Source organism: Labeo rohita, chromosome 18 (genome assembly GCF_022985175.1).
Source record: "Labeo rohita strain BAU-BD-2019 chromosome 18, IGBB_LRoh.1.0, whole genome shotgun sequence".
Lineage (NCBI taxonomy): Eukaryota > Metazoa > Chordata > Actinopteri > Cypriniformes > Cyprinidae > Labeo > Labeo rohita.
In genome coordinates, this window is record NC_066886.1 from 28,541,816 (window position 1) to 28,568,471 (window position 26,656).

The 26,656-nt window shown below is 34.2% G+C and overlaps 1 protein-coding gene across 7 annotated transcripts in view; it reads left to right on the plus strand.

Annotated features, from left to right (window-relative positions):
* The window catches only part of LOC127180540 (spectrin beta chain, non-erythrocytic 4), a 93,819-nt gene that overhangs the window by 5,361 nt on the left and 61,802 nt on the right, over window positions 1–26,656 (plus strand). For 6 of the 7 annotated variants that reach the window (XR_007829661.1, XR_007829662.1, XM_051134663.1 and 3 more), the window contains exons 2-15: window positions 6,881–7,048; window positions 8,677–8,828; window positions 9,035–9,208; window positions 16,175–16,266; window positions 17,158–17,238; window positions 17,349–17,464; window positions 17,609–17,721; window positions 17,825–18,012; window positions 19,750–19,867; window positions 21,058–21,216; window positions 21,299–21,601; window positions 21,715–21,865; window positions 23,826–24,696; window positions 26,281–26,418. Coding sequence is in view for 5 of the 7 variants with exons in the window: in XM_051134663.1 (XP_050990620.1) it covers window positions 6,904–7,048; window positions 8,677–8,828; window positions 9,035–9,208; window positions 16,175–16,266; window positions 17,158–17,238; window positions 17,349–17,464; window positions 17,609–17,721; window positions 17,825–18,012; window positions 19,750–19,867; window positions 21,058–21,216; window positions 21,299–21,601; window positions 21,715–21,865; window positions 23,826–24,696; window positions 26,281–26,418 (2,801 nt within the window). In the remaining 2 variants the exon portion in view is untranslated. Of the gene's footprint in view, window positions 1–6,880; window positions 7,049–8,676; window positions 8,829–9,034; window positions 9,209–13,104; window positions 13,285–16,174; window positions 16,267–17,157; window positions 17,239–17,348; window positions 17,465–17,608; window positions 17,722–17,824; window positions 18,013–19,749; window positions 19,868–21,057; window positions 21,217–21,298; window positions 21,602–21,714; window positions 21,866–23,825; window positions 24,697–26,280; window positions 26,419–26,656 lie in introns of those variants that run through there. The other variant, XM_051134666.1, reaches the window with a different exon arrangement.

Here is a 26,656-nt window from a genome sequence, read left to right on the forward strand (position 1 = left end):
ATAGGGTGATTTTTGCAGAGCTCATTTTGACAAGGTAAAAAGGGTGTTGTTTTACACCACCATTAGGAATTTTTAACCAAAGTATATTATAGACTTTTCATTAAAACTCTAAAGTATCATATCAACTTGTGGAAAATGGGCATCCGATGACCCCTTTAAAAATGTCAAATTAAGAAGTTTTACTTTAATAAATATTATGTTTTGATAATGTTTTACATGTACTAAAGTGCAACTTCACCATTAAAAATGTGTTATTACAAATATATTTGAATTAGGGCTGTCAAATGATTAATCGCGATTATTCGCATACAAAATAAAGTTTGAGTTTGCCTAATATGTGTGTGTACTGTGTGTAATTATGTATATGTAAATACACACAAATTAATGTTTTAAGAGAAATGTTATTAATGTACAACATATTTTTATTTATATATTATGTAAATTACATATAAATTATAATAAATACATATACTTAAATATCTCTTAAATATATACATGAATTTATGTGTGTTTATATATATATATACATAATAATTACACACAGCACACACACATATATTAGGCAAACTCAGACTTTTATTTTGTATGCGATTAATCGCAATTAATCGTTTGACAGCACTAATTTAAATACATGACATACAAGTTTAAACATTAAAGTATATTTTAGTTAACCACAAATGCTTATCAGTACATTTTAACCATATTTCAAAGACAATATTTCAGCTAATTGCATTTAATAATTTAAACCATAACACATATTAACTTAAGTTGTAAACATTCACTTAAATGTCAGAAAACACATCACATTTAGTTTGCGCCTAAAAGTATATCCTATTATTTCCGTAAAAGAGTACTATTTTTAAAAGCATGCTAGTGTACTTGTTTTTTCACAATGAAATATTAAAGAATAGTAATAGTTGAGAGTTCAAAAGAGTTGAAAGTTAACTAAATTAGTATTTATCAGAAATACACACTTGAATGACAGTCTTTGTATCCTGGCAAATGAACCAGTTAGCAATAGTAAGTAGGAAAAAAAATCACAATTGTCACAATAGTTCTGCCATTTATTATTAATATAATTTCCTCTCTCAGACATCCACTGATTGTGAAGGGAAAATGTGTTCATTGCTTTCATCCATTGCAAAAGCTGTCAATTGAGGTTTTGCGAGGCTGTGATATAAAGTGTCCTGGCTATATAAAAATGTTGAGCCCACTGAGATGTCCTATTGACGTGATTTGATGTACTAACTTAAAACTGTTAGCTATTTTGATAAGCCCTGCCCAAACTTCCTTCAGTAGGAGATATTTCAACATATGAGGAAACATTATGTTTGTCAAGACATTTGGAAAACCTGTTTCTGAAAAAAATGTTTATGGACTTGCTGATGAATCTGATCCTCAGTGATTCCAAACTTATAATGAGGCTGCAAATAAAGGAAGAGATTGTGGAACACCATCTTAAGACGAATTAGAATGAGCAACCTGATGTCTCACCAGAGATCTCACTTATGAGCAGCTCATAGACTTTGTGGGTGTATTTTCTCAAAAGTGGGAGTAATATTTCTAGGTCACGGTTGCATTTTAATATTATGTGTTTGGTACCATTTTAGCAAGATACATATCTTCTTATCCGTATGATAAGAAAACATGTCACAATAACCCATTCCTTTAAAATTATCTTAGGTATCTATCTCGCATTCATTTTGAAATAACGTTTACTGTCTCCTGGGTATCTCAAAGGCCCCTTCTCCTGATTGGTAGAGAGTATTTGTGAACTTAAAATTATATTTGCAAGCTCTCTAGAGTCTATTTTGGGTATGTTTGTGTTATTAATACATTGATAAATCAAATGAAATTACAAAAGAATGTGCAGAGTGGATTGTGATTGTGAATTTTACTCAATGACAAAAGGGAAAATGTCAGCGCGGCTTAAAGAGATAAATTCCTTTTTGCATAAAACACATGGCCCATATACTTCACCAATATATCTCACAATTTTTGAAGAATTTGAGAAATTAGGCCAACTGAGAAACATCTGAAACACTTTTATATATGAGCTGGTGAGGTTTTAAAAAAATAAAAGATGTTTAACTAGCACAAATTTGTGTGTGTGTGTGTGTGTGTGTGTGTGTACACACATTTAAATATATGTACAGTGGTATGTGAAAGTTTGGGAACCCCTTGCAGAATCTGTGAAAATGTGAATAATTTTAACAAAATAAGAGAGATCATACAAAATGCATGTTATTTTTTATTTAGTACTGCCCTGAGTAGATATTTTACATAAAAGATGTTTACATTTAGTCCACAAGACAAAAAAATAGCTGAAATTATTAAAATAACCCCCTTTAAAAGTTTGGGAGCCCTTGGTTTTTAATACTGTGTGTGGTTACCTGGATGATCTACGAATGTTTTTTTGTTTTTGTTTTTAGTTGTTTTCCCTTGTTTGTTCTGAATAGTTAAACTGAGCACTGTTCTTTAGAAAAATCCTCCAGGTCCTGCAGATTCTTCAGTTTCCCAGCATCTTTTGCATATTTGAACCCTTTCCAGTAGTGACTGTATGATTTTGACATCCATCTTTTCATTTTCAATGAGGACAATTGAGGGACTCAAACACAACTATTAAAAAAGGTTCAAACATTCACTGAAGGAAACACGATGCATTAAGAGCCGGGGGGGTGAAAACTTTTGAACATGATGAAGATGTCCAGATTTTTCTTATTTTGTTTAAATATAATTTTTTCCCATTTAGTACTGCTCTTCCGAAGCAACAGAAGATACTTGCATGTTTCCCAGAAGACAAATTAAGTACAATTTACCTTAATCTTCAAATTCAAAAAGTTTTCACCTCCCAGCTTTTAATGCATCGTGTTTCCTTCTCGAGCTAAATGTACTTTTTTTGTATATATACATACATTTATATATGTACAAGTGAAATATGAAAATACATATAAAGCAAATATATATTTGAAATGAGAAATAATGGCATAAATCGTCACACAAAGCATACGTCTCTTGACATGTCATTTAAAATACCTACTAAATATTATTTTGTTTATGCATACATTTATATATGTACAAGTACGTTAATGTATTTAATGCAAATATATATTTGAAATAAGAAAGGTGAAATATGAAAATGTAATGAAAATATATATAGTCAAATTAAAAAAGTGAAATATGAAAATGCATATAATACAAATATGTATATATATATGAAAAATTAGAAAGAATGGCATAAATCTGTCACACAAAACATGCATTCAGTGTATGTTTTTCTTTATCTTGTCATGCCATTTTAAAATACCTACTAAATACACTTTTTGTATGTATATACATATGTTTATATATGTAGAAGTGAAATATGTAAATATATTAATGCAAATATATATAAGAATAAGAATGAATGGCATAAAACTGTCACACAAAGCATAAATTCAGCGTATCCTTTTCTATCTCTTGATGTGCCAGTTGGAATATCTGTCCAAACCCAAAACCAGTGTGTGTGTGCACATATGTGTGTGTGTGTGTGTGTGTGTTATTATGGGGGATGGGTCTGTTGAGATTTTGGGTTTATGAGTACTGGGGGAGGGGAGCGCTCTGCATTTGTGTGCTACATTCTCTTAAGACAATAATGACTGAAATCTCAATGAACGTGTGAGGTGAATGCGCAGGTCACACCTGTCAAAGACTCTCTGTGTTTGTTTATAACCATAAGGACAGTGACTGTATGGATGCAAATTCATGAAACAGCACATTTGACACACAGTACACCAGTGTTGGTGTGGTTGTTCACTGGCAGACAGTGGAAAGGGTTCTGGAAGGGGGATGGGGTGAAGGATTAGCCTCCTAAATCTATTAGAAATTCATTCATATTAAATTCACTTATCAAGACCCTGAAGAAAAAAGGGGGCTGCTCTCTCTCATTGGTAGGTGAATTGACCCAGTTGTTCCGTATTCCTATAAAAAGGTCACTTGACATCATGAAGCTACCGTACATCAGCTTGAGAAGAAATGGGACAGTTATTTGTTTTGGTTTCACCAGAATATCTGAATCATAAAATTAATTGTTCTGGTCCTGCTGAATAGCCAACGCAGCATTTCTGAGCTTTGTTAGATAACATAGTAGGCTAATAACTGTGACGCGAAACACCTGTTAAGCTAGCTTGCGCTGCACATATAGGCCTTACATTAGTTTACATGTCAGGAAGCATGGCTGTGTTCCAATGACTCTGTAGTTCCTTACAAAATAGACTTGGTATTAATCCATCTTAAATTGTATGAAGGAACATTTTCATCATCTTAAATTGATCACTTTTTTGTGAACATAAAGTGCACCACATGTGATCAAACAAAATTATTATAACCCAACAATACAAATCACATTTATTTTCATATTAAAGATAGCAACAGTAATTTATATAAAATATAGGTGTATTTTCAGTGAAACTTTAACTATGTGTAGCTTTATGTGTATAAAGTCACTTTCAAGGGTTAGTAAAAATAATCCACATGAATTGAGTTGTATAATCCAAACTTTCTGAACAGACACAATTGCTTCATATGATGAACAGCTTTAATTTAGCTTTTACCATAGTGCAAATTTTGTAAACTAATAAATTTTTGTTTGCATCTCATAACATTTTCATATGTATGGCTTTTCTGACATAGACATAGTTGCTTGATAGCGCCCCCGGTACAGCATTACACTTCAGGTGCTGTGAAGTGAAGGTCAAACACTTGTAGAAACAAGCTAAAATAGCATGGTTGTAAATGTCTTTTATTTCATGTTTGATTTTGTTAACACTATCAGTTATTTGTAGTATTCATATGCGATTAACCTTTTAGAACTACTCGCTGGATATATATCCAAATTGATGTGATATGTACAAGAACCAAAATAACAAAACATTGCCAGATTCAAGTTTGTTTCAGAACTGAACAAACTTTTAGTGACACTTAATTAGGGCTGTCGCGATTCATCAATCCTAGTAGACTAAAAAAATCCTCGATTTAATTTTGCCCGCGTTGAATAACCGGCAAAATACCGGAAGTGGCGCATTTCACGGACGATAATCCATGAAACGCATTATTAGATTGTTTTCCAAGGCTGCATGATATATTAAACCCATTTAAAAATAATTAAGCATAATTGTGAACTCACAAACTCTATGATTCAGTTAAATAAATATATGCCATGCAGGTTTAATATATGCGCTTTAATTATTTACATGTGTGTACGTTACGTACGTCTCAGAGCGGCTCCGTTGACGCTAAACACTGCTACTCAAACTGTTACCATTTACATGTGTGGTTTGCGTCTCAAACTCAATTTCTGCTTGTTGCTTGAGATTTATTATTACGTTTAAACATATTAACGTTTATCTGGGAACACAACGGGTGCCATTTCATCAGATTTGTAAGGTAAATCATTTATAATCATTAATATCTCAGTATGCTAACTGTTCATCACGATTTCAAAATAAAAGCTCTTACCCTCACTCTGAGTTTACACGTTTTGATGTCCACATATTCTTTAAATTACTGTGGCTATATCATTTCTGTCGTAAATAAGTGGCTGCATATTAAAGATTAAGTGGAAATTTGAATTAAATGATGTTTAGTCAATATTCAACCAGGATTAGATCGCGCAGTAAAGTGTAAAAACAATTATCAGGTTGTTGGCGCTCTCCGCAGGCCTTTGTTGTAATGCGTAATGTACATTAGCTCTATTGTTTATAATACATTATATGTTTTAACCATTTTGTTCAATAAAACTATATGACTTCTTGCTTTTGATACTTCATTAAAACGAATTATTATTGCCCCATTGCTATTATGTATGAATTTTTAAGTAATTTTAAAGCCTACTGGTCACTTACATCTATTTTTATTATCACAAAATTAATTACAATTATAGGGCCCTATAAAATCTGTTTTATTTCCAAATTCAGTTTTTTTCCCATTTAAATTTTTCTATACTCTGTTTTCATGGTTAAATTAAATTTTATTATTAAAAAAGAGTTCTACAGTTTTATTTTTACCAAATTCTGTGTTTTCCATTACTTTTCTGGATTCCATTTTAATTTTTAATATTAAAAAGTAAATAAACATAAAACATAAATGAATGTATTTTTACATTTTCCCCTCAGAAATGCTGTGTCACATTTTTCTTCTAAATAAATTTGTTGATTTTTTGTGGGAAATTAATCGTTTAGATTAATCGATTAATTGATAAATTAGTCAATAGGTTAATCAATATTAAAAAGCCGTTAGTGGCAGCCCTACACTTCATAGAAATTTTTCTTTGACAGTGTAAAATATGTAAGAAGCAGCATAATATTATTTGCAGAATTGTTGTCAAATGCACTTTCCCCCCAATGAGCTTTGGCTGACAAATGTCTTGTAAATTTAGAACAAAATGAGGTTGAGTAAATGTTTTTCATTATTTATGTGAACTAAAGTTAGTTCACATGGTGGCCATCTTGGTAACACCCCCTGGGCAGGTACTTCCTAGTTATGTTAGAACAATGTCTTTCTACTTCAGTGAGAAAAGTCTGAAACTGCTTGCCAAATTTACAGTTCAACAACTTGTCAAATCAGCAATAAATCAGAGAAAACAAAAGCAGTGAATGTCAAAAATGCATTTGTCGAGTTGCCGTTTCTCCCATTCATTTTTCTCAGAGTGCCTTGTCTCCCTGTCTGTATCTACTCTAAATTGTATTTTTAAAATCAATATCTATTTGTGTGCATTTTATGAATTGTGATTTGGATTCTATTAGGTTTGTGGTTGTACAGTGGTACAGTTTCTACAGTAGGTTTGGCTGCTTATCTCTTTGGGTGGTACTGTGTAAACTGACCTTTACTGTACTATATGCAGGGCTGCTTGAGGAAGCAGGCGCGATGGCCAATGCCTCAACAGACCTGGACAATGCTGAGGCCCAGAGACAGCTCAACAACAACAACAGGCCTGCAAGCACAGGATTCTGGGAAACAGAGACCACCAGTGCCAAACTATTTGAGTGCTCCCGCATCAAAGCACTAGCAGGTGAGCAGAAGATCTGATAGATCTGTGGTTGTGTGTGTGTCTATATTTTGAGCATGTACTGTATACACTAACATTCAAAAGTTTGGGGTTTTTCTTGAAGAAATTAATACATTTATTCAGCGGGTATGAACTAAATTAATCAAAACTGATATTAAAAACATTAATAATGTTAGAAAATATGGATATTTTAAAAAACATTCTTTTAACATTTCTATTTATCAAAGAATCCTGACATTTTTTCAGTTTCAACAAAAACATGAAACAGCTATCGTTCTGAGGCACAGAAAACACCAGATCACGAGTTGAAAGGAAGTGCGCGCTTCGCTTTGCCTTCGAAACGCACAGCAAAAACAGACTTGATGTAGAGATTAAGCCATATTGTGCTTTCAGTTTTGTTTGGCAGGTACTGTGCCAAAGCATAATGGCCCAAAATACAACTTTGAAGATCTTTTATGTTAGAATAAAAAGTTGTAGTATATTTTAAAAACTACACTTTTTGCCCGGAAGACCTGTGGTTTCGTGGGATCACAATAATATCAAGAGTTTTGCTGTCACGGTATCATGATATTGATAATATTGTTAAATCCCTAATAAGAAATTATTCAGCTTTTCATGACAGGAATAAATTGTGTTTTAAAATATATTAAAATAGAAAACACTTATTTTCATTTTAAATTCGAATAATATTGTAATAATATTAATTAATATGAATAATAATAATTTCCAAAAATATTACTGAAAATAATTGTGTAATGGATTTAGGCAAAACAACATTATAATGTACAGTATGCAAAATAAATATTAATTCTGAGATAAATGTTTATTATTAAATTTGTGTTTTTTATAATGATTAACAGTAAATGAGACTATGGTAACTATAATTAAAATGTAAAAATAAGAGAAATGAGTATATACTATTTATAATACTGACTGATAAATAAAGAAAACGCTAGGGTAATTCCATATAAAAGTCAACCTTACCATGAAAAAATAAGGTTTTTACCAAAGGTTTTTACTATACTGACAGCACAGATGTCAACGTTTGGTGGTTCAAATACCCATGTGAGGTCTTTCTTAAAATTTTTAAAGCATTTTTTTATTTTTAGTGCATTTTCTATAGTTTGGTAAGTAGTATTTTCAGGCTTATCCCATCTGTAACAGTACATATTCCTCATAAATAGACACATCAAAATTGTAACAATTATGTGTTCTGTGAAGAGCCATCGCTTCTCTATTTGTTGGGTATTATTGCGTCTGGCTTGTGCATTTTAATTTGCAGAAATACTACAAAGTATGTAGTCTCTTAAAAACTGTGTCCTTTTTTGTGTCACATCCATATTATTATTTCCCTTTTCAGCATAGAAAAGTTGTGCCTAGACTGATATTTTGCTGATGTTTAGACTCTATCAACAAGGGTTTATTAAAATATAAACATATGGTTTGGTATATTGGTAACGCATACATTCTCTAAGCATTTATATGTCACATTCGAAACGCAAAATGTCACATCCATAATTTTTAATAGGATTTGCCCTGTAGCAGTCTGATAACTGCTATGGTACTGATATTGTGTATCCTTAATTTTAATATTATACATTTCTATTTGTGACTTTCTGTCATCCTACCAGATGAGAGGGACGCAGTACAGAAGAAGACCTTTACTAAGTGGGTAAACTCTCACTTGGCCCGTGTGTCCTGCCGTATCTCTGACCTGTATAATGACCTGAGAGACGGATACATGCTCATCAGACTGCTGGAGGTGCTGTCAGGAGAGCTGCTGGTGAGTTCTCTAGTTTTCCAGAACACAAGCTGAACAACCTGTTATCTAGGTCTGTTATTAAGGTCCATATTGTTGTTTAGTATCACTAGCACTTTTGCTGCACTATTTGGATTAAAGCATCTCAAATGAATGATAGCTTAAATGATTTGACTCAATGACTCACGTGTTTGTAACATGTTTTTGTTTTAATATGTTCTTGTTTTAAGCCTCGACCCACGAGAGGCAGGATGAGGATCCACTGTTTGGAGAATGTAGATAAGGCTCTTCAGTTTCTCAAAGAGCAGAGGGTTCATCTAGAAAATGTTGGTTCTCATGATATAGTTGATGGAAACCACCGCCTCACTCTCGGCCTCATCTGGACCATCATTCTCCGATTCCAGGTAAGAGTTGCTTGGATTTCTTCAGACTGTTTTGGGACTTTTTGAGGGCCTCATCTGACTTTAAGAGAAAGCTCTGTGTGCTGATCTCTGGGTCGTCTCATCCAGTACACTATCATTGACTAGCGCTGGATTTATGTGATCTGATGCGGTCTTATCTGTAAGAGGTGGGCATGTTTGGATCCTGTGGGGGTGTTTGATCCCTGTCTGCCCTTTATGGTCCCTGCTGAGTGTGTGATCACTGTCTGTGTGGTGCCTGTGTGTCTGTATGGCCGATTGTCAATACCTACATTACGTATGTACCTGGAGTTGGCAAAATAGAGTTGAGTGAAAGACTCCGTACTAAAGGCTCATTTCATGTGCACTTACAGCAGCAGTACACGTGTGATTGAGAAGTCCACAAGACCGCATTGTGACCAACTTCTCATTTTTGATTTCTTTTTATTTTAAGTCAAAATGATGACTTTTATGGTGTTTTTTTCTGTTATTTTGGGTTTTGCTGTTTATAAAGAAAAACAGCTTGGGAAGTGTGCTAAAGTTCTTCTTTTTGTGGTTTGAAATGGCATTTCGTTTATGAATTTTATAAACGGAGTTTTCCTTTTTGGTTAAACCATTCCTTTACTCTGCCAAGCTCTCATCTGACTTCAATCAAGGGCAACTCTGTGAAAAAGAGTGTCCTTAATTGTATCGAATGTCTAATTCAAGTGTTAAAAATATATATTCTGAAAATTGTTCTTGCAGAAAATGTAATATTAATGAAATAAGGCCACTTAAGTGGACTTAAAGAGTGACACTTTCATGACTTTCATGTTTCTTAACACACTTAAATGTCAAATGTTAAATTAAAATTGTTCATTTAAAGTACATTTTAATTCATTGTCTTTAATTCATGTCTTAATAATCTTTGGTAATGTTTTAAAATGCACTTATTTTATGTTTTTGACTAACAGTACATGTAAAGTACTTGATTGTAATTGTTGTGTAAATGTAGTATTATTTGATATTTACATTTACATTAACATTACATTTACATTTGTGACCCTGGACCACAAAACCAGTCTTGAGGGTCAGTTTTTTTAAATGAATAAATGAAAACGAATAAATAAGTTTTTCACTGATGTATGGGCTGTTACAATATTTGGCTGAGATACAACTATTTGAATATCTGAAATCTGAGGGTGCAAAAAAAAAAAAAAAAGAAAATCCAAATAAAGTTCTTAGCAATGCATATTACTAATCAAAAATTGATTGGTAATATAATAATCGGTAGGACATTTACAAAATATATTCACGGAGCATGATCTTTACTTAATATCCTAATGATTTTTGGCATAAAAGAAAAATCGAAAATTTTCACCAATTCAATGTATTTTTAGCTATTGCTACAAATATACCTGTGGTACTTAAGACTGGTTTTGTGGTACAGGGTCACATTTAATCATTTAGCAGATGCTTTTATTTAATGCTACTTACATATGAAGACAATGGACGAACCAACAAAAGAGCAATAATATGTTTGTGCTGTGACAAGTCCAAGATAGTCTAATGCAGTATATGTAGTAAGGTTATATATATATACACATAGGTCTGAAGTAGTGAATTTAGGTAAAGGGGTGCAGAGCCAGTGGTTGTTTTGTAGGCAGACATCAATGCCTTGAGCAGCTATTAGTAGCCAGTGCAAGCTGATGAACAGAAGTGTGACATGCTTTTTTCGGCGTATTAAAATGACTCTTGCTGTCGCATTTTGGATTATTGTAGACGTTTGAAAGAAATGTCTGAAAGACCTGCCAGAAGAGCATTGCATTAGTACAGCCTGGGCAGAACAAGAGCTTGAACAAGGAGTTGTGTAGCATGTTCCGATAGAAAGGACCTGATCTTCTTAATGTTTTATAAGACAAATAGCAGGACCGGGCCGTTCTAACAGTGTTTTCTGAGAAGTTAAGGTGATCATCAGTCATAACTCTAAGGTTGCTTGCTGTCCTGGACGGTGTTATGGTTGATGTGACTCGCTGGATGGTGAAATTGTGATGAAGTGATGGGTTTGTTGAAACCACAAGCTGTTCTGTCTTGTCAAGGTTCGGTTGAAAATGATGGTCCTTCATCCAGCAAGGAATGTATGTTAGACATGTTGAGATGCGAGCAGCTATCATCAATGACAATAGACACCATTAAAAAATGAGTCTTTAAAGACCTAAAACAGTTATCAAATATATATATTGTATGTACTACATTAAAGGAGAAGTCCACTTCACAAATGTGGTTGTAAACGATCCCAGCCAAGGAAGAAGGGTCTTATCTAGCAAAACGATTGGTTATAAAAAAAATACGATTTAAATGCTATTTCAAACGCTCATCTTCAAACACCCTTAACAAAAAAAGTAAACAGCGATATAGGACAATTTTGAAGTTGAGGGAGAACATGAGATGGGATTTTTTCGACCCTAACTGTCATGAACCGGAAAAAAACAGTTCAGGCAGAGCAAGACATGACGATTGTTCGACATTGAAAAAAGTATATAAATTGTATTATTTTTATGAAAATAACCAATCGTTTCACTAGATAAGACCCTTCTTCCTCGGCTGGGATCGTTTACATCTGCATTTGGGATCGTATAATATAATATATTAATAATTTAATATATTTTAAATGAAGCAAATTTCAACTTTATCATTATGAATAGAATTACAAATATATTTAAATACCTGACACACATTAAATAAAAATGACATTATTGTATATTTTAGTTTATCATAAATGCTTGTTAGTACATTCAGCAATACACTTTAACCATATTTTAAAAGAGAACGGAAGTAATTATGAAATTACATAGAAATATAATTAAGTCCTGTGTAAGTGGGTCAATCTTAATATAAATGTAAACTATACATTTTAATTTTATTGTAAATAACATGCACTTAAATGTCCAAAAACATTACATTCAGTTCACACTTAAAGAGATAGTTCATCCTAAAATGAAAATTCTATCATTGATTATTCACCCTCATGTCGTTCCAAACCCTTCTTTCATCTTCAGAACAAAAATTAAGATATTTTTATTGAAATCTGAGAGCTTTCTGACCCTACGTAGACAGCAGTGCAACTAATACATGTTTGGCCCTGAAAGGTAGTAAGGACATCATCAGCGGTTCAACCATAATGTTATGAAGCTACAAGAATATTTTTTTGTGTGCAAAGAAGACAAAAATGTATTCAAAAATTTCTTCTCTTCCGTGTCAGTCTTCAACATGTGTTCATAAGAGCATCACAACACATCCATCGTTAATTACAGAAATTTTTTTTTGGATGAACTATCCCTTTAAGCATATTCTTTTAAATATATTATTTCTGTAATAAGTAATTTTTTAAAAGTACTTTTTGTAAAGTGTGCTGAAGCGTACTTCTTTTTTAGAGGATGCACGGCTGAAAAAACTAATACTATTGAAGAAACCACAGACAATGAAAGCATGATATTTCAGTTTCATTAAAAGCTAAATTTAGGTCATTTTTTGTTTGTTTATCCTATTCTACATTTTTAAATAAAATGAAATGATGATGAGTAGGATGGCGATGAATGCTTTTTAGAAGTATGCTAAAGTGTACTCTATTTTCACAAGGGAAACCAGGGTCTTATTTTCTCGCTCCCATCATCTCTCTGAATTTTTCAAAGCGCTTTGTGTCCATGTAACTACAAAGTGCAGAGCAGCTCCTGGTTTGTATTGCCTGTCATCTCTTGGCTCCATCAGTAAAGCAGTGGCAGGTTACCCAGAATGCTGTCTGACTGCAACCCGGTAAGCTGATGCTGTGGCGAATCTGGACGCAGGGACGGAGAGAGGTGGAGTGTCACTCGATCCACCGAGTGTGCCGTAGAGATCACGGGGTGGGGCTGTTGTTCACGCTCACCTCTTGTCCTCTCATGATTCTTCCTCTTCCCCTGTCTCTCATTTATTCTCCCGCCTCCCTCCTTGATATTCCTCTTTATATCCTGTCTCCATATATGCCGGAATATCTCTCCGCTCCCCTATTTATCTCCTTTCTACCCTCCCCATCTCTGTTGGAGTTCACTCTGCCCAGTCAGCAGGTAAGGCCGAACACTGCAGCAGCCGTACAGAGAGAGAGAGAGAGAGGGGGAGGAATTAGGAAGAGGGCAGATGGGAAAGCAGTAAGGCAAAAGAAACATGCAAACTTCAGTATGTTGTGGACAGATATAGAACTATATATCACAACTTAGGCTACACTGTATAGTTCGATAAATGTTTCATATTTGCTTTCTCTTGGTGTGTATTACTCAATATAAGTCTGTCTTTACATTTCCGTCATTCCTTTATAGAATTAAGGTTCTTAGCTATGCTTGTTTAAAGCATAAACCTCTGTACATTTTAAACCTTTGTAAATTTTAGTTTTAATTTATCCTTCAAACAAATCAAACAGTCACATCCAACTGGATAAATAAAAAAAATACATAAAAGGTCTTTTTATCTAACCTAATGTTGCTTCTCAAGTAAATTTGTCTTGTTTTAAGGATATTTTTACTAGAAAACTGGACTAAAATACAGATTTTTGCAGTGCTGTTTTTTAAGGTTGTAGATATCGATCATATATTGACTGCATGATGCGAGAAATTCAATATGACGAATGATCTTGGGACACTGTAGTTTCGTAATATGCTTACACAGATGTGTTGGGGATTTTTGTGTGTTTGTGTTTGGTTCGCATATGCTACACTGAAAGGCCTGATATTGTAAGAGTGTGTCCTTGTGCTACTCATTAGTGTGTGTCATGTCAAAATGACAAAATTGGTGCAATTGCTGTCATATGTGATGCTGAGATGACACTGAGCACAATATGATATACGTGGCCTGATGATGGAACAGGCCTGTTAGTAAACCACAGATACTAGGTTAATGCAGTCACATTAAATATGATAAATGGCAATTCTTTACATGCCATTACCCAGTCTTTTAAGTAAAATCAGTGCATGACTAGTTAGTGCTGCTTGGACTCATGCTGCCTTCACGCCATGTCGTAATTATCGTAATTCCAAAATGACAACACGTGACATTTTACTCATAGCTTTCCATGTTGTCGGACTCAGAGGTAGCGCCTAAGTAGCACCAAAATGAGTCTGGCGGCTGTCACGCGGTACATCTGCCACTGGTCCAAGTTGTAACTCTCAGAACATTCAGAGTTTACAAGTTGTAATTACGAGTTCAGGAGCACGTGAGGGCTTTGGCGTTGATAGTGTTGCCATAGAGGCACATAATTCTGATTATAATGTCACGTGTTTTCATCTCGGAATTACGAGATGGCGTGAATGCAGAATCACTTGTACTTAAGGGTAGGGATTTGAACAAACCACCAATTCCAAGGACCATTATATGACTGAAGGAAGTATTTACAAGTAATCATACTTTTACTGTCACTAATGAATATTAGTGGGTTTTCACTGCAAAGCAACACAGAAATGCTGTAAATATCACCATAACTTTTGTTTAGTTTAGTTGAAGCAAATTTGGACAATTTGGGCCTCAAAAAAAATCACACAAAATTGTAATAGAATAATTGATAAGGGAAAAAAATCCCATAAACTTTCATTGAAGCAGAGCCCTAAATATCATCAAGATGGAAACCGCAAGCGTCCTTCTAGCAAACCACAAAAATCCTTCTAGTCCTAGAAAACACACAAACACCTAAGCACCATGACAGCAACTTTTGCACTGACCATTTTCTTTAGAAAATGTGAAAATCTAGTTTATAAGATATAAGATTTTCAGCGTTTTTTGCCTGATTTCATTTTTTTAAATATAAAAATGGTTTCAATGTGGTTCAAAACTTGGTGAACATTTATTTATTTATTTAAGCCTAAACAAACAAAAAACAAATTATTTGACTACCTTGAGTCTAAGTGGTTATAAAAAAGTGATTTTTATTGCGTGACCATAGGAAATTATCTTTTTTTATAACATAAAGCAATTTTTTAAAAATGTGTTCAATACAATCTATATATCAGCAACAGTGTTGAATGAACACACACAAAAATGAAGCGGTGAGACTATAAAACAACCAGAGTAAAAGGTTCACACCTATACACAACAAACAGAGAGAGAGAGATTGTGAAATGAATTGCATTACATGACTAGATGACTATAAGCATTACTGCAATATACGGTTTATATATATATATATATATATATATGTATTTATATACATAGGTGTAATTTGCGGATGAGACGTGCCCACCACTCTTTGCCATGGTCGATACTGTCCCCATCACTTTTTTGAAACATCTCACGGCAAGGACATGCCTGATGCAGATGTGCCTGATGCGGATGCAAACATATATGACATTCATTTCTGTTAAATAAACTGCGATCTGTTTTTTTAAAATCATGCTGAATGTTTGCTGCAATGTTTTTAGTGATAGAACGTTCTCTTGTGGCTCTTGCACAGTCTCACACACCAGCGCTTCCATCTATAGCTTAAACGTTGCAGATACTATCTATTCATTCTGGTTAAATCACAAAATAAAACACAAATTGTGTCCCTGCTCTGCATATACGATTACTGATAAACATCTCTGATTTTAATAAGGGGGGAAAATTAGATGTGGGCGGATTAGAACACAAAACATCCTACACACCCAACGCAAATTCTACCTCTAGACTGTCAAAGTACGAATGTTTATTGCGTATCTATGCATTTATTCACTAACATGAAGAATTTCGGGCCTAATACTGTCCTATAATAATAAAGGCAAAAAAAGAAAAGAAAAAGAAAGAAAGATATGAATATATAAATATATAAATATATGGATATCAATCTCAAATTTTAACAAATATTACTTAGGTAATGTCTTTATAAAAATTCAAATGTAATCCAGAAATCTTAAGAAGGGATACTCTATGGTTCTCTTGGTGTACTATCAGTTTCATTGCAGTAACTTTTTTATTGTTGTTTCTCATTTGTAACAGATCCAGGTGATTAAGATTGAGACGGAGGACAACAGAGAGACACGCTCAGCTAAAGATGCCCTTCTTCTGTGGTGTCAGATGAAAACAGCAGGGTAACATCTACATATCTATCCCACAACCAACCCAAGGACACTCATATTATAAATACACTACTGGTCAAAAGTTTTTGAATAATTAAGGTATTTTAATGTTTTTGAAAGAAGTCTGTTGTGCTTACCAAGCCTACATTTGCTTTTATTTGATCAAAAATACAGCAAAAGCAGTAATATTGTAAAATATTTAAAATAGCTGCTTTATATTTGAATATATTTTAAAATGTGGTTTATTCCTGTGATGCAAAGCTGTAAACATTTATCAATATTAATATAAATATTGAAAACGGTTGTGCTACTTCACATTTTTGTGGAAACCATGCTACATCTTTTTTTTCAGTATTTTTTGATGGATAGAAAATGTAACATAATAAATGTGTTCACTGTAACTTTTGATCAATTTAATGTGTTCTTGCTGGATGAATATTAATTAATTAATTTTTAAAATCGTACTTACCCCAAACTTTGGAATGATAGTGTATCATGGTTTCCACAAAAATATTAAACAGAAATGTTTCCTGAGCAGCAAATCAGCATATAAGAATGATTTCTAAAGGATCATGTGACTGGAGTAATGATGCTGAAAATTCAGCTTTGATCACAGGAATAAATTACATTTTAAAATATATTCGAATAGAAAACACTTATTTCAAATTGTAATAATATTTCACAATTTCATTGTTTTTACTGTATTTTTGATCAAATAAATGCAGCCTTGGTGAACATCAGAGACTTTTTTCAATAACATTTTAAGGAGTCATAATTATTCCAACATTTAGATATTGTTTGGTAGTGTGTTTTCTTTTAGGCCTTTATAGAAACGCACATGATTTTCCTGTACATGAGAAGTCTTTCATGACGCTGCGATGTGTTTCCCGTGTTTTACCGCAGGTACCCAGAGGTCAACATTCACAACTTCACCACCTGCTGGAGGGACGGCCTGGCTTTCAACGCTCTTATTCACAGGCACAGGTTAGCGGTCAGACAGACACACATCATACTGACTTGGCTTTGCTTTATGCCGTTCACATCATTGATAGAGGCTATTATGTGAACTGATATCTGCTTGTATGTTTTTACAGGCCTGATTTAATTGAATTTCACAAGTTGACCAGATCCAATGCAACACACAACCTCCAGCAAGCCTTTAACATAGCTGAACAGAGTCTTGGACTCACCAAACTACTAGACCCTGAGGGTAACAAGCAGCATTTTACTCTCACTAAGTACAATGAATACAATGTATACGTTTAAATGCCCTAGTTCTGATACAGATTTGATATTTGATTCAGCTAAATAGCTGAATGATCACTCAAAACAATAACCATTTTCTCCCACCCAGATGTAAACACAGAGAATCCAGATGAGAAGTCCATCATCACTTATGTAGTATCCTACTATCATTATTTCTCCAAAATGAAGGCACTTATTGTAGAAGGGAAGAGAATTGGAAAGGTAGGAGGTGTTTTTGTGCATGTTTGATAAAGCTAAATACATTATTACTTAGCTTGAGTGTGTTATCAGATGCACAATTTTCTTCTCTTTGTACACTTTCTAGGTGCTGGACAATGCTATAGAAGCTGACAAGATAATTCGCCGTTATGAGGCTTTAGCGTCCGACCTGTTAGAGTGGATTGAGAGAACCATAAGCATTATTAGCAACCAGAAGTTTGCGAACTCACTATCGGGTGTTCAGCAACAGCTTCAAGCCTTCACAACCTACTGCACCATTGAGAAGCCTATCAAGTAAGAGAGAATAAACAGAGGTCTGAGTGTTGGCAGTCGATCCATGACTGGCAGGAAAATACTCAAACTATGACTGTGAATCTGGTGCTTTCAGGCCTTTCTTACTCTACTGTTTAAGAGTACTACTGTTTTGTTGGTCAGAGGCGTTCCTACCCTTGTGAAAAAGAAGTGCACTTAGTTATGTTGAATGTGCACTTGTAGTGTACTTCAAATCCTTAAAGTATATAAAAAAATCTGTGCTTGCAAATATAATATATTAATGAAATAAAGGGCCAGTTATGTGCACTTAAAGGAGAAGTTCACTTCCAGAACAAAAATTTACAGATAATGTACTCACCCCATTTTCATCCATGATGTTCATGTCTTTCTTTCTTAAGTTGTAAAGAAATTATGTTTTTTTTTGAGGAAAACATTTCAGGATTTTTCTCTGGTGCCACGAACTTCCAAAATGCAGTTTAAATGCGGCTTCAAACGATCCCAAATGCGGTTGGAAATGATCCCAGCCAAGGAAGAAGGGTCTTATCTAGCAAAACGATTGGTTATTTTCATTAAAAACTCTGCCTGAACTCTGTGTGTTCTGGTTCAAAACAATTATGTAGAAAAACTCCCATCGTAAATCATTTAAAATAAAAAAACATTTCAAAATGATCCTACATCGCTACGGGCGTACCGACCCAGTCTTTGCAAAGTGAACATGCAAAGAACAAAAAGAAAAAAGGTAAAACATCGAATTTGAAGTTGAGGGAGAACATGAGATGGGAGTTTTTCGACATACCCTAACTGTCATAAACCGGGAAGAAGGGCAGAGCATTTGACATTAAAAAGTATATAAATTGTATTTTCTTCAATTAAAATAACCGATCATTTCTTCCTCGGCTGGGATCATTTACAACCGCATTTGGGATCGTTTGAACTCGGGGCACCATATCAGTCCATTATATGGAGAAAAATCCTGAGATGTTTTCCTCAAAAAACATAATTTTTTTTACAACTGAAGAAAGAAAGACATGAATATCTTGGAACATTATCTGTAATTTTTTGTTCTGGAAGTGAACTTCTCCTTTAAAGAGAGTAAACTTTCATAACATAAACAAATAATTTACCCAAAAATGAAAATTCTGCCATTGTTCCAAACATGTATGAGTTTGTTTCCTCTGTTGAACACAAAAGAAGATTATATTCTAAAATGTTATTTTGAAGAATGTTGCTGAAAAGAATGTAACAAGACCTGACCTGACCTGTTGGGATTTATGGGGAAAAATACTATGGAAACCAATGGCTACAAGTAGCTTTGGTTACAACATTTGTTAAAATATCTTCTTAAAAAATCACTCTTAAGTTCAGCTAATTGCATTTAACATAATTTTCATTTAATTATAAACAACATGCTAGAACATTACATTCAGTCTGTGCTTAAGTATATACTTTTAAAGTATATTATTTTTGATATAAGTACTCTTTTTAAAAGTATGCTACCTGTAAAGTGTTTTTTGTTTTAACAAGGGTTCCTCTGGTTATTGGCGGATTGTCCAGCTAGTCGTAGTTATTCAATATCTGACTGCAAATAGACTGTATTATTGTAGTTTTATTGTCAGTTATGTTATGTTGTGTGAAATAATACGTATCTGTGCATAGTTCATATGTAGTTTTTTAATGTAAACACACAGGAGGTCTCAGGAAAGAGATTTGAATGACAGTTTATGTGGTTATTTACAATGTTGATTGCCCTTTTAACAGATTCCAGGAGAAAGGGAACCTGGAGGTGCTGCTTTTTACCATCCAAAGTAAGCTCAGAGCTAACAATCAGAAGCCATATGTGCCTCTTGATGGGAAACTCATCTCAGACATCAACAAGGTATGTACGGTTCAAAATGGTTAAAATGTCAGACTTAATGTATTTAATTCATTTGGAAATATATAAATATAAATTTCATGTCATGTCATTTGAATGAAATATTAACTAATGACCTTAAGAAGAAATGTACATGACTAGTTAAACATGTTTTTTAATGTAAAAAAGTTCTTCTGCTTACCAAGTCTGCATTTATTTAAAAAAAAAAATTCAGTAGAACAGTAATGTTGTGTTTATGTTTACAATTTAAAATATATGTTTGAATATATACTATAACACAGTAAAAACAGTAAAATTCTAAAATATAATAACAATTTAAAAACAATTTTAAAAAGTTTTTGTATTTGAATATATTTAAATGTAATTTATTCCTTTGATCAAAGCTGAATTTTCAGCATCATTATTTCAGTCTTCAGTAATGATCCAGAAATAATTCTAATATGCTCATTTGCTGCTCGGTTATTATCATTTTTGATGCTCAATTATTAATAATAGTGTTTAATATTTTTTATATTGAAAATAGTTGTTGTGCTTACTCTCTGATAAATTGAAAGTTCAAAAGAACAACATTTCTTTGAAATAGAAAAGATTTACATCATTATAAATGTCTCTGCCGTCACTTTTTATGGATTTTAATGCATCCTTGTTGAAAAAAGGATTAATTTCTTTCTTTTTTTTTTTAATGATACTTCCTCCAAACATTTGAATGGTAGTGTATCATTATTTCTACAAAATGTATGAAGCAGCACAACTATTTTCAAATAAGAAGAAATGTTCTTAAACAACAAATCAGCATATTAGAATGATTTCTGAAGGGTCATGTGACACTGAAGACTGGAGTAATGAATGCTGAAAATTCAGATTTGCAACACAGTAATAAATTTCATTTTTATATATATTCAAATACAAAAACAGTTATTTTAAATTGTAGTAATATTTCAGAATATTTTTGTTTTTACTGTTTTCTTTTTTAAATATAAAAAAAAACTCAATTATGTCAAACATTTGATTGAGTGTATCCTTTGACAATTTTGGTTAACATTATTAAAAGAAGTTATTTACCTAATATTTACCTTTTTCAGCTAAGCTATTCACATTTTTGTTTATTAAAAATTACTGAATGAATCCATTAAAATGATTGTATGATTGCAGTCCCACAGAATAATCCTAATATTTTGTTTTTCTCATGAAAGGCGTGGGAGAGACTGGAGAAGGCGGAGCACGAGAGGGGCGTGGCTCTTAGAAAAGAGCTGATTCGTCAGGAAAAACTAGAACTTCTAGCTCAACGATTCGATCACAAGACCACCATGAGGCAGGCTTGGTTGAATGAAAACCAGCGTCTCGTTTCACAGGTGTGCAGAAAGAATAAAACTTGTACTGTATAAAATAAAACAGGTGACATTTTGACTTAATCGGGTGCTGCGTTTTGTCCAGGATAACTTCGGCTATGACCTGCCAGCGGTAGAAGCTGCCATGAAGAAGCACGAGGCGATTGAAGCAGACATCTTGTCATACGAGGAACGCATAACTGTCGTAGTGGAACTGGCGACCGAGATGGAGTCAGAAGGATACTATGACATCCGACGAATCTTGGCACGCAAAGAAAACATCCTCGGCCAGTGGAGCCTTCTGAAGGAGCTGGTGGTGGGACGTAAAACCCGTCTGGAGAAGAACCTGGCCTTGCAGAAAACCTTTCAAGAGATGGTCTACATGATCGACTGGATGGAGGAGATGCAGGTGGGATGACTGTATCAGTTTGATACATACATTGTGTTTTAACTTTGCTTTCTTGCCACTATTTTCATGCAATAGTTAAGTTGACACCATCAAACATGTTTTTTTGACTCCAGGTTAAGCTGCTGTCTAAGGACTACGGCAAACATCTTCTTGAAGTGGAGGACATGCTCCAGAAACAGAGTTTACAAGAGGCTGACATCTCTATACAGGCAGACAGAGTTCAAACCCTCAACACTGCAGCTCTCAAATTCACCACTATTGAAGGTGAGTGCGCCTTAAAACTGAAATATGATGATGAATATTGATTCAGAGACACTGTCTGGGGTCAAGATGTGATGGCAGATTGTGATATAGAGGTTATTGGATGCATTTCTTTCACTGAGATGTCCAGAGACCTCTGCAGGTAGAGTGTGTAAAATAATATGACATGAGGAACTTGCAAAATTCGCCACAAGAGGGCTGGAACTAGTTTGCTCTGTATTCAGTGCACACTACTACTCCTTGTTGATTCAGAGCTCAACTATGAGAATTTTTCTGCTTTACCAATGTTTTTTCTTATTTGCTAAGTTAACTGTTAAGTTTCCTTTTAAAAAGAGATATTCTTTCTTTACAAAAAAAGTAAATACATAGTTAAAAAAGATATATTATTAAAGATATATTAGAAAATTAGTTACAATTAAAGATGAGTGTTTTCTATTTTAATATATTTGAAAATGTTATTTATTTCTGTTATGAAAGCTGAATTTTAAGTATCACTACTTCAGTCTTCAGTGCTACATGATCCTTCAGAAATCATTCTAATATGCTGATTTGCTGCTCAAGAATCATTTCTTATTATTATCAGTGTTGGAAACAGTTGAGCTACTTTAAATTTTTTTCCAGGATTTTTTGATGAATAGAATGTTTAAAAACAGCATCCATATATATATATATTACTAAAGGATAGGGCTGTCGCGATTCATAGATTCTAGTCGATTTAAAAAAAAAAAAATCCTGGATCTCATTTTGTCTGCATCGAATAACCGGCAAAATACCAGAAGTAGCACATGTCACAGAGGAGAATCCATAAAACGCATTGTTAGACTGTTTTCCAAGGCTGCATGATATATTAAACCCATTTAAAAAAAATAATTTAGCATAATTGTGAATTCACAAACGCTATTCCGTTAAATAAATATATGTGATGCAGGTTTAACGTATGCGCTTTAATTATTTACATGCTTGTATGTGCGTCTCAGAGCGGTTCCATTCACGCTAAACGCTGCTACACAAACTGTTATCATTTACATGTGTGCAGTGTCTCAAACTCCATCTCTGCATGTTGCTGTGAGTTTGGGTTTATTATTATAACGTTTATCTGGGAACACGACTGGTGCCATTTCATCAGTTTTGTAAGGTAATAACTCTAAGCGTAATAACTCTATTGTTTATAATACATTATGTATTTTAATAATTTTGTTCAGTAAAACCATTTGATTTCTTGTTTTTGATACATAATTATTGTTGCCTCATTGCTATATTAAATAAATTTTAAGTCATTTTAAAGGCTACTGTTCACTTCACGTCATCTATTTTTATTACAACAAAAAATTAACTACAATTACAGGGCCCTATTTCCTATTTTTCCATTTTAATTTTTTTTGTTTTAATGGTTAAATTAAATTTTATTCTTCAAAAAGCCTGTCTTATTAATGTTGGGCTTTAGAGTTTTAATTTTACCAAATTCTGTGTTTTCCATTATTTTTCTGGATTCCATTTTAAATGGTTCCATTAAATTTTAATAATCAAAAGCAGCTCCAATTAATTGATTTCCTTCTTTTTTTTTTAATGCTTGTATTACTTGTTTACTTCTTCTTTTTTCAGAAATACTGTGTTTATTTATGTTTTTCTCCTAAATATATTTGTTACATTTTTTGTGGGAAATCAATGAATTGATTAATCAATAAATTAATCTATAGATGAATCATTATAAAAATACTCGTTAGTGGCAGCCCGTACAAAAAGAAAATTTGCAACAAGCTGGAAATTGTACAGCTATAGTGTAATTCCATAAATTCATAAACCATCTCAACGGATGATGCAGAACATACTTTCTTATTGGCGCTTGCAAGACTATCACAAGTCATTTTTGACAAAACCTCATCTTTGTTACCCAATGAAATAACATTATCTTGGTGACAAATCATTGAGGCTGCTTTTCTTCTTGTCTTTGTTTCTCACTCAGGTTACCAGCCATGTGACCCTCAGGTAATTTGTAACCGGGTCAACCATGTCAACACCTGCCTAGAGGAATTAAAGCAGCTGGCTGGAAAACGGCACTTGGAGTTGGAGGATTCACGCGAGCTGTGGGCCTTCTTCCAGGAGGTGGAGGAATCTGAGAATTGGATTCGAGAGAAGACGTCCATCCTGGCCACGCAGACCTGTGGAAAAGACCTGAGCAGCGTCCTGCGACTGCTGCAGAAGCACAAAACTTTGGCTGGAGAGCTGTTGGCGCGACGCGCGCTACTACAGCAGACCATGAAGAAGGGCAAGCAGATCCTCACCCAGAAGAGCTTCGGTACAGCAGGAATACAAGAGCGACTGATGGAGGTCAAGGCGGAGTGGAAGAGACTGGAGGACCAGGCCGCACAGAGGTTGTGTAACCTACAGGAGGCGCTGGACTTTTTTCAGTTCAGCACCGAGACGGACGATCTACTAGCTTGGCTACAGGACGCTTACCGGCTCGTTTCTAGTGAGGACTTCGGACATGATGAGTACTCTACGCAGTCTCTCCTTAAAAAGCACAGAGGTGTCAGAGAGAGTATCGATAAACACCGCGTACAAGTGGTGGGCCTTCGGAAACACATGGTTTCATTGCCGTTGCATTATCGGGAGCTGGATGAGGTGCGAGCACGCATGGCTGAGACGGAGCAGCTCTACGCAGAGGTGGCGGAAGTTGCTGTTTTGCGGCAGCAGTGGCTGCATGACGCACTCGCTGTGTATCGCATGTTTAGTGAGGTCAATGCCTGTGAGGTGTGGATCGATGAGAAGGAGCAGTGGCTGAACAAGATGGATGTTCCCGAGAGACTAGAGGACGTGGAGGTGATTGCACACAGGTAGGAGGGTGCACCTGGTCTGCTTTGATCTCAAAAAAATGTCATTACATTGGAAATTAAATTTTTGTAATTACAAAAGAGCTTTGTATTGCAAGTGCAGTGCTGTACCGGGTGCGCTATCGAGTAAGTTTACTATGTCAGAAAAGTCATATGGAGATAGTTATGTGATGCAAACCTCAAAATGTATTACTTTACAAATCAGGAGCTGTGTGAAAATAAGTCTTTATTTAATAATAACCTCCTTCTGAAATAGAAACGAAATAAAAGTTGTTGGCATTTTACTGCCACTAGCATTCATTTAATCTGGAAACTTCAGTGTATATGTATAGGTGCACTCTCAAAAATACTGGGTTAAAAACAACCCAGCTTGGGTTATTTGGCAATATTGGTTTTGGTTATATTGGACAGAACACATGCTGGGTTATTTTGACCCATTCTGGTTGGGTTAAGTGTTTTTACCCAATATGCTGGGTTGTTTTATTTAAAGGAAAAGTTCACTTACAGAACAAAAATTTACGGATAATTTACTCACCCTCTTGTCATCCAAGATGTTTGTGTCTTTCTTTCTTCATTCGATAAGAAATAATGTTTCCTGAGGAAAAAAAATTCAGGTATTATCTCCATATAGTGGACTTCAGTGGTGCCTCCAAGTTAGAATTTTTTCTAATTCCTGCTAGAATTAGAACCCAGCATTTTAGCATTTGCAAAAAAAACTACCCAGTGAAAAAACTAAAAAAAACTAAAGTGCAAAAAACTACCCAGCACCTGGGTAAAAAATATTTTAAAAAACGCAATAAAATGACCCAGCCAGCTGAACCCAGCATTTTTAGAGTGCAGAAAAACTACCCAGCACCTGGGTAAAAAATATTAAAAATAACGCAATAAAATGACCCAACAAGCTGAACCCAGCATTTGGGTTAAAAAAAAAAAATAACCCAGCATTTTTTAGAGTGCAGAAAAGCTACCCAGCATCTGGTTGAAAAAAATATTACAAATGACCCAACAAGCTGAACCCAGCATTTGGGTTAAAATAAAAAAATAACCCAGCATTTTTTTAGAGTGCAGAAAAACTACCTAGCACATGGGTAAAAAATATTAAAAATACCACAATCAAATGACCCAACAAGCTGAACCCAGCATTTGGGTTAAGAGAAAAAATAACCCAGCATTTTTAGAGTGCAGAAAAACTACCCAGCACCTGGGTAAAAAAATATTTAAAAATTACGCAATAAAATGACCCAACAAGCTGAACCCAGCATTTGGTTAAAAGAAAAAAAATAACCCAGGATTTTTTTTAGAGTGCAAAAAAACAACTCAGCACCTGGGTAAACATATTAAAAACAACCCAATAAAATGACCCAACAAGCTGAACACAGTATTTGGGTTAAAAAAAAAATAACTCAGCATTTTTTAAAGTGTACTTTTTTGGAATTTTACAAATATGTAGGCAGAAGCATGTTGCATTTTTGCAGTTGCTCACAGATAAAGTTGTGTTTTCATGAACACAGAAGCATAATTTGGGGATAAATTGGCTTGTTAGCTGTGAATATCCTTCCATCTGTGAAGTAAATTTTCTGCGTTTAGGTTTGAGAGCTTGGACCAGGAGATGAACAGCCTGATGGGAAGGATACTAGACGTGAATCAGATCGTCCAGCAGCTATTAGACAGCGGTCACCCAAGTTCCACTGAAGTCAGGGGCTGTCAAGATCACTTAAACAGCAGGTAACTCCACATCACATGTACAGTTTGTGTGAAATATAGTTTTTTCCAGAATATTTAACTGCAAATACCAATAGATTGCAAGAAGAAGTAAAACTTCCTTTCATGTTCTTCATAGAAATTTACTGCACAAAAACCTTTCAATATAGACCATGAGGTTTATAAGCTTCCATCGATTCAACAATCCTATTCACATGAAGCCTTGGAAACTTGTTAACTTGTTATATATACTTGTTTTATA